Source organism: Jatropha curcas, chromosome 7 (assembly GCF_041381405.1).
Source record: "Jatropha curcas cultivar XTBG-Jc1 chromosome 7, XTBG_Jcur_1.0, whole genome shotgun sequence".
NCBI classification, from domain to species: domain Eukaryota; kingdom Viridiplantae; phylum Streptophyta; class Magnoliopsida; order Malpighiales; family Euphorbiaceae; genus Jatropha; species Jatropha curcas.
In genome coordinates, this window is record NC_143157.1 from 1,180,011 (window position 1) to 1,188,449 (window position 8,439).

The 8,439-nt window shown below is 34.7% G+C and overlaps 1 protein-coding gene and 1 pseudogene across 3 annotated transcripts; both read left to right on the plus strand.

Annotated features, from left to right (window-relative positions):
• Window positions 1-1,130: 1,130 nt before the first annotated feature.
• Window positions 1,131-7,545, plus strand: LOC149494528 (Tetratricopeptide repeat (TPR)-like superfamily protein). Of its 3 annotated transcripts, none has more exons than XM_089724127.1 (6): window positions 1,131-2,088; window positions 2,500-4,648; window positions 5,226-5,456; window positions 5,730-5,836; window positions 5,916-6,089; window positions 6,444-7,545. In XM_089724127.1, the coding sequence occupies exons 1-2, from the start codon at window positions 1,401-1,403 to the stop codon at window positions 4,551-4,553; spliced, it is 2,742 nt and encodes a 913-aa protein (XP_089580253.1). In that variant the 5' UTR covers window positions 1,131-1,400; the 3' UTR covers window positions 4,554-4,648; window positions 5,226-5,456; window positions 5,730-5,836; window positions 5,916-6,089; window positions 6,444-7,545. The 3 variants fall into 3 exon arrangements, with proteins under 3 accessions (XP_089580253.1, XP_089580254.1, XP_089580252.1); XM_089724128.1 differs by having other exon boundaries at window positions 5,916-5,979; XM_089724126.1 differs by having other exon boundaries at window positions 5,916-7,545.
• On the plus strand, window positions 6,562-7,796 carry LOC149494529 (zinc finger CCCH domain-containing protein 17 pseudogene; annotated as a pseudogene).
• Window positions 7,797-8,439: the final 643 nt, after the last annotated feature.

An 8,439-nucleotide genomic window follows, 5' to 3' on the forward strand; every position in this document is an offset into this window, starting at 1 on the left:
CTTGAAGCTCGGTTGGATGAAAGTTCAAACTCGACTTGAGAGTGAAATTCAACTTGAAAAATTTTGAACTCGAAGCTCGAATAAGTCTAAAATAATTAAATATTAAAAAAAAAAAAATCTTGATAAGTTCCATAAGCTTTTAAGCTGAATATCACTAGACTTGAGTTCAGCTCATTTGTTAAATGAGACGGTTCGAGCTGAAGCCAAAAATAATTTTTTTTTTAACTTTTTTCAGACTAAACTAATACAGTTCGTAAGCCAGCTTAGCTTATTTATACTCTTAGCACTAACGAGGAGAGTCTTTAAAACCTCCACATTAAGGACACCGATGTCCTTATCTATGGTAACACAATTGGTCCTTGATTCACCAGTAATTCTCATATAGCTCAACTAAAGATGACAATTTTCCTCTCCTCAATGGGTACCTGATTCGATTTTAGCGGATTTGGATGGTGAATAAAGGGGTTCGGTGTGAATTCGGGTAGTATTTTTACTACCCGTATCTAGCACTCTAAAATCTAATGAAATCAATAATTTTATAAAATCCATCCAAATCAGTAATTTTTTTAATACTATTAGATTCGTATAGATTTTTAAAAAATCATAATTGAATACTATTAGATTTTTATGGATTTTATAAGAGTCTGAATTGAATACTGTAACTTTTTATAGACTTTAAAGAAATCTAGATTGAATACTATTAAAATTTTAAAATCTTTTAAAATTTAATAGAATTCTAATCCAATACACTCCTCTTGAGTTGAACAGTTTAAAACTGACTTTTACTACTAGATTTATTACATATGAAATCTAAAATTCCTCATATTGAACAAATTAGAGTCATATTATATGTTTTGTGAATTTACTATGTATCATAAGAAATGACAACATTATAAATTTTAAACTTTTATTTAAAAATATTGAAAAAGTTTAATATAATTGTCTTTAATGCAGAATAGAGAAATTTGATTGAATCTATTTATTAATGATTTGCAAAAATCAAAATAAGTTAAGGGTTAAAATTGATTCAAAAGATTAAATCTAATTTTTTTTAATTTTAATTTGGAGTCTAAAATGACCCAAAATATACTATTTTTTTTTTTTTTAATCTTTCTAAACAATCTCTTCTAAATTTTAAGTTTTGAGTTTTAACCGTTGCTGTAAATGCTCCCAGCTTATCACTGTTCCCTATTCCTTCCTCTCCCTCTGCCTGGCCTGCGGCCACCCTCTTTTCCGACTTATCTCACTACGCCGGCGCCGTTGCCAATTCATCTTTCGCCGCAGCTTTTCTTGCGCACTTCATCAATCATATACGATTTCTCTCTACTTTCCCATATCTGAAGCAATTTTCCTATCTCCTTCACTTTGATAGCCAAACTTTCTTCTGGTCTTTTTCCACAATGCTTCTGCAACAAACCTCACCAAAATTTGTGCTCGATTATTCTGTTTTTAAAGCTTTTGATTGTAGCTTCTTCAAGACTTGTTGTTTCTCTTCGCGAACCACAACAGCAAAAACTTTCGGCTTTAATCCTTATTCTACCGTAGCACTTCGATACATATCTGTCTCTAAGCTTTCCGATCCTGGAAAAACAAACCAAAACGGCTTCTTTCTCCTCACAATCCCTGAACCCAACCTTTACATGCTTAACAAATGGAGAAAGCCCTTTCATTTCCCCTTAAAACCAAATATTCTTGCCTCTCTCTCTTCTTTCATAGTTTCTGAACCCTTCGCCTCCACCGCAGCTAGTCTTCCCGATGAACATGTTACCACATCCACTACTCCGGATTCTGGAGACTTTGTTCACTTGATTCTCTCAACTCTTAGGTGTTTGGGTTTTAGGAGATTTGTTGATGGGTTTTATTTTAAAAATCAGCTTTTGATGCTTAATACTTCTCAGGTTGATCAAATAGTAGATTATTTGAGTGTCGAGGATGCGGATTCTGCAGTGGATTTCTTTTATTTATTGAGGAACCAATTCGGGTTTCGACATTCAAGGGTTTCAAGGCTTGTTGTCTCACATTTGTTGGCAAGAAAGAGGCGATTAAAGGAATTGCGGTTGGTTTTGGAACAAATGCTGCTAGAGGAAGGTTTGTTTTCTCAAAATTTATGTCTAGCGAGAAGAAATTGTTTCTTTGAATTCTGGGTTCTATTTTGTATTGTTTTATATGGTGTTGGAATTTTGAAATGTCGAATTCCCTTGCAAATTATAGATAGAATTTTGTTAGTTATGTTGAACTTCATAACATTGACTTCCCAGATGGATAATTAACATTTTTATTCATTCTAACCATGAATTTCCAAATTAATGCCACAAAATCTTGTCAAGGCTTTAAATGAGTCTGATTACTCACATTTATATACAATTCCTGTGGATAATGATCTTGTTCCAGATGATAACATGATAAAATACTGTAGTTAGCTTCACAAATTTGTTTTTGTTTCTGGAAAGTTTTGAATTTTGCTCATTTTGTTTATAGATTTGGTATGATATCTGATAGGCTATGGGTCAGCTCCTTCGCTATGTGAGCTGCTCTCTAGCGGCTTTAAGAGCTGGGATTCGAGCGATGTTGTGTGGGATATGCTTGCTTTTGCTTATTCAAGATCTGAGATGGTTCATGATGCTCTGTTTGTTCTTGTGAAGATGAAAGACCTGAAATTTGGAGCTTCGATACAAACATATAATAGTCTTTTGTACAATCTAAGGCATACTGATATCATGTGGGATGTATATAATGAAATTAAAGTTAATGGCACTCCTCAGAGTGAGCAAACTAGTTCCATAATTGTAGATGGCCTATGCAGGCAGTCTAGGTTTCAAGATGCAGTTTTATTCTTGCGGGATATTGAAGGGAAGAAGTTTGGGCCTTCTGTTGTTTCTTTCAACTCCATTATGTCGAGGTATTGTAAATTGGGTTTTGTAGATGTTGCAAAGTCATTTTTCTGTTTGATGCTCAAGTGTGGACTTCTTCCTGATGCATACAGTTATAATATTCTTATTCATGGTCTATGTCTAGCTGGTTCAATAGAAGAGGCTTTGGAATTTGCAAATGAAATGGAGAAGCACGGAGTACAGCCTGATATGGTAACCTACAAAATTCTTGCCAAAGGGTTTCATCTTGTTGGTTTGATGAGTGGGGCCTGGAAGATCATTCAGGAAACGTTAATTAAAAGGCAAATTCCAGATCTTGTTACATATACTATACTGATATGTGGAAACTGCCAAATAGGCAATATTGAGGAAGCATCAAGGTTGCATAAAGAGATGATTTCTCAGGGTTTTCAATTGAGTATCATCTCATACACTGTTTTGCTCAGCAGCTTGTGTAAAAGTGGACAGGTTGATGAAGCTTTGAAGCTACTTGGTGAAATGAAAGCCAATGGCTTGCAACCAGATCTTGTCACGTATACTATCCTAATTCATGGCCTCTGCAAGCAAGGAGAAGTCCCACGGGCAATCCAGCTATATGATGAAATGTACTTGAGCAGAATCTTTCCAAGTTCTTTTACACACAGTGCTATTCTTATGGGACTTCGTGATAAAGGAATGATATTGAAAGCTAGAATGTATTTTGATTCTCTGATGAGCAGCAACTTGACGCCTGACATCATTCTCTATAATATTATGATTGATGGGTATGTAAAACACGGTAACATCAGGCAGGCTATAAATTTATACAGACAAATGGGAGAGAAAGGCATATCTCCTACCATAGTCACTTTTAATTGTCTTATTAATGGGTTTTGCAAAACCAAAAAAGTAGCTGAGGCTAGATGGTTGTTGCATACAATCAAGCTTCATGGATTGGAACCAAGTGCTGTAACTTATACCACTCTTATGAATGCATATTGTGAAGAGGGTAACATTCAGAATTTGCTTGAGTTGCTATCAGAGATGGAAGCAAAAGCTATAGGACCAACTCATGTCACATACACTGTAATGATCAAAGGACTCTGCAAACAGTGGAAGTTGCGAGAATCTTGCCAATTACTTGAGGAAATGCACGCTAAAGGTCTAACCCCAGATCAAGTCACGTATAATATCATCATCCAAGCATTTTGCAAGGCCAGAGACATGAGAAAAGCATTTCAGTTATTTGATAAGATGTTGCTGCATAACCTTGAGCCTACATCAGTCACATATAATGTTCTAATTAAGGGCCTTTGTGTATATGGTGATCTAAAAGCTGCTGACAATCTAGTGGTTTCTCTTCAGGCTCGAAAAATCAACCTGAGTAAAATTGCTTATACCACAATAATCAAAGCACATTGTGCTAAGGGTGACGTTCATAGAGCAATTGCATACTTCCATCAAATGTCAAAAAGAGGATTTGAAGTTTCAATCAGAGATTATAGTGCCGTGATTAGTAGATTGTGCAAACGATGTTTAATAACTAAAGCCAAATACTTCTTCTGCATGATGCTAGCTGATGGTGTTTCTCCTGACCAAGAAATTTGCGAAGTGATGCTTGATGCCTTCCAGCTAGGTGGCTATCGTAATTCAGTTCTTGAATTACTGGCTGAGATGATCAAATTTGGCTTGCTTCGTGATTAGTCAATGAAAAAGTAACTTTTCTCTTGCATCTCATCAACCACTAGAGGTCGCAGATGCCGTATCATGAATCTTTCATGCTGTCTTTCTTGTGTGAGGTATGACAATATAACTGCATTTCTCTTAGTCTTTTAGAATTATGTTCTAATTATCAAATGAATTTAGAATTCTGCTCATGAAATTGGCAATCTTGTAAGAGAGCAGTCACAGTCAGTTCCCTAGGGACAATTGGTGCTCCGAGCATTAAATATCTTGTAATAGTGTTGAGATTAGGTGATGTTTCCTAGAGGTCTGGTACTCAAGATACCATTTTTCTTGTCTCCTTTCATATGAACCTATGAATTAAATTTTCATATGCATTTATAGTCAGTCCAAAATTGTGTTTTGTTGGTCTTGCATAGTTGCAATCAATTATATGGAAACAATTTTTTCAACAGTTTATCCAGTTTTTAGGTTCTTTTAATTTTTAGCAAAGAATGAACAATTCAGTACAAACATTCAGTCTCTTAAGTAAATGACAATGTTTTAGACCATTGACAGGAAGTTATTGCTATTTAGAGACAGATGATTAGCACCCTTTTTAATGCAGAATGATAAAATATTTGTTTCCTATTTCAAAAAGAAAAAGAAAAAGGGAGGCAGCAGATTCTTATTTCCTCTGGGCACATTTTGTAGGTGAATGGATTTGTGCATGAAGAAACAAATCAACTTATTTAATCATAGTCTGGGAACCCTGTGGAACTTTAATGCCACAGGAGTTCTTCACGACTTCCACCAGTCTGACATGTTGTCAATAATATCATTCTCAATACTATTTCCAGCTGGATTATTATTGCACCTCCTGCCAGATTAAGAGTGATCAATGTCATGAAGTGCTTGAATATGATCCCAGAGAGCACATGAAAGGTAATTAAATCCATAAGCTTTTCTCTTGGCATCCCTCCTCTCAGAATAGGTTATGGCTGTCACTGCAAGTACAAATTGCAAATTGAGATAAATGCTATTAATTTGGTGGTAAACTTGTCATTTAAACAATCCTCTTCTTCCTTTTCCCCTTTTATCTATATGCTCATTTCCTTTTTGAGTAAAAAATTATACAATGATGTACAAAGGCCTTCATCTTCATGCATTTATGATTGAATGCACATATTCAATTGATCTGTGTCTTTTCAATGTCAGGGAGTTGGTACTGTGTGACATTCATCAAATTGTTCTTTGCCAAATTGTTGCACAACTGAAGACTGCTTTGATCACAATTTTAAGTTGGCAATAATATGCTAGAGGAGGTGAGTCTGTTTCCTAAAGAGGGCATTAATTATTGTTAACATATCATCTTATTTTTTCTCATACCTCTCCATCTCTTAGGGGTGAATGACAAAAAAGACTATGGGCTTGTGAGCAATGCAAATTGGAAAGTGCTGCATTTAAGGTGCCTCCCTTTTCATGCCACTGTATGTAATGGAGCAGCACAGTACAAAGATTCAGCCATGTGAACTTGATTTAATATCTTCAACCTTCTTCCTCAAGCCATTCATACTAGTAAATAAAGTTTCTAACTTGCACTATTTTTTCTTATTTATAACAAATTGAGGAACTGTATTTTTCCAGTTGAAAAAGAATCAAAAGACAATGTAGAAAAAATTAAGGAAATGGGAGTGCCAGCGAAAGTCTGAAAAAAAAAAAATTAGGATGTACTATGCAATTGTGGAATTAAATTTCAATTTTGATTATTTGATTTTACAAAATTAGGCAAAAGAAATAGCATTGAAATGAAAAAAACCTCTCTGGTGTCTGAAACCTTAAGCCTCAAATTTGATGGTTTTGCTTTTGATTTAGTTTAATTGTAATATTTGATTATCCTTTTTGTTTTGCATCTTATTTTCTTCTACTCAGGGTTCAAATTCTCTTAACTATATAGGCGTGCCTCCCCCCAATTTCTGGATTTCTCCAATCTTCCGTTTGAATTTCATGATTTCAATATTTAAGTTAAAGTTTGCGACCACTACGGTTTATGGATTTTGTTTTCACCTGTTTTGTAATCAATTTGGGTTTTGAAATTGACTCTTTTATCTGCGAAGGCTCATGGGTTTTTATTGGACTATCAAATTCTGTTAGAGTGTGGAGTTTGAGTGAATCTGACATTAAGGAGTTCTCCTTAGATGGACCAGTTGGTCGAGTATATGCTTTGGCGGTATACAAAGATATGTTATTTGCTGGAGCAGCTAATGGTGATATTTTGGTGTGGAAAGGAAGTTTTGAAGAAAATCCCTTCAAATTGGTAGCAAACATAAGAGCACATAAAATGCCTATTACATGTTTGAATATTGGCTTTAATGGTAAATTCTTATATTCAGGCTCTATGGACAGTACTGTGAAAGTTTGGGATTTGGAGACATTACAGTGTAATCAAATACTGGAAGGCCATAATGATGTGGTTATGTCTCTTCTTAGTTGGGATAACTGTTTATTGACATGCTCGTTAGATCATACAGTCAAGTTTTGGGTTATAAAAGAAGGAGAAGGCAAATTATTAGAACAAGTGCACACAAAAGAAGAGGTGGCTGGGGTTCTTAAAGTGATTGGCATGCAAGATTCTCAAGGGAAGCCTGTTGTGTTGTGTTCAGGCAATGATAATTGTGTTAGATTATATGACTTGGAGTCTTTCACTGAAAGGGATGCTGAAAGGGATAGGATCTTTGCAGAGCAAGAAGTAAGAGAAATTCAAAGAGGTCCTCATGGCCTTTTTTTTCACAGGAGATGCTACTGGTGTTGTTACTGTTTGGATTTGGCAGTAGACAATGCGCTCCCTCTTCTCCATTTCCATTGTATTCAAAGCTGATGAGCAGAAAGCTTGGTATACTGTTCTTTCCAAATGGCAAATTATTGTGAATCAATCTATTGATAAATTTGCACTAACTCATTTAGAATTGTATGAGGAAGTATAGTTATTGAGTAAAAATTGGGCGAAATTTATACAAATGAAACCTCTTACTTATTTTAGCCTGTCTATTCTAGCCTCTAATACTTTGTTCAGCTGGTTTATTTTGTCTTTTGGGTATTCTAAATGCTTATTCTTCACTGACATTGGAGGGTTCTTTGGTTATACTCTGTTTCTTTGCATTATTTAAGCTGTGTAATTCCTATTTTGGATAGGTTTATTTCTTGAGGCTTTCTGCTGTAATTCCTATAAGGAATCTATTCCAGGAAAAGACTATGAAGCAATCAGAGAGGATTGTGTCAGTTTAGCTAACTAGATTCCTTCTTCTTGGCTATGTAAATTTGTTCACAGAACACAAATATGTATATAAATACATTGAAAGCATAAAAGTAAATGTATTGCTGCAATTGATTTTGAAGGGAACTAAATTAGGTAGAGTGGGTTCAAGGACTTTTGGGACCTCCCCTTTTGGTCTTCCAATTATTGTAGCAAGGGCAGGATTGTTTGTTACCACAAGTCCCTGAAGGCACGCACAAGCACTTTGCACAGCATTTTGGCAGAAGAACAAACACGGCTTCTTGTATTGTATAGTGAGCGAATTCTGGCCAATTCGATTCAATGAATAAACACTTGTATATTGCCCTTTTCGTTCCGTGTTGGAATAGAAATTTATTAATAGACGGTCAAATATTTGGTTAAAAGTTAACCAAACTAAATTAATCAAAATTAACCGATACTAAAAATTACTCTGTTTTGATTAATTACGGTTTTAATAAATATGTTCTTTAAAGTCGGTCAATTAAATATATTTTTATTTTCTTTAACTTCAATCCGATTAATAATCAATATTAATTTGATTAAAATGGTTGGGATTAATTTGATTAAATCAAAAAATTTCAATTAATTAAGTTCGGCTAATATCAAAAAATTTCAAACTACTTTAATATTACT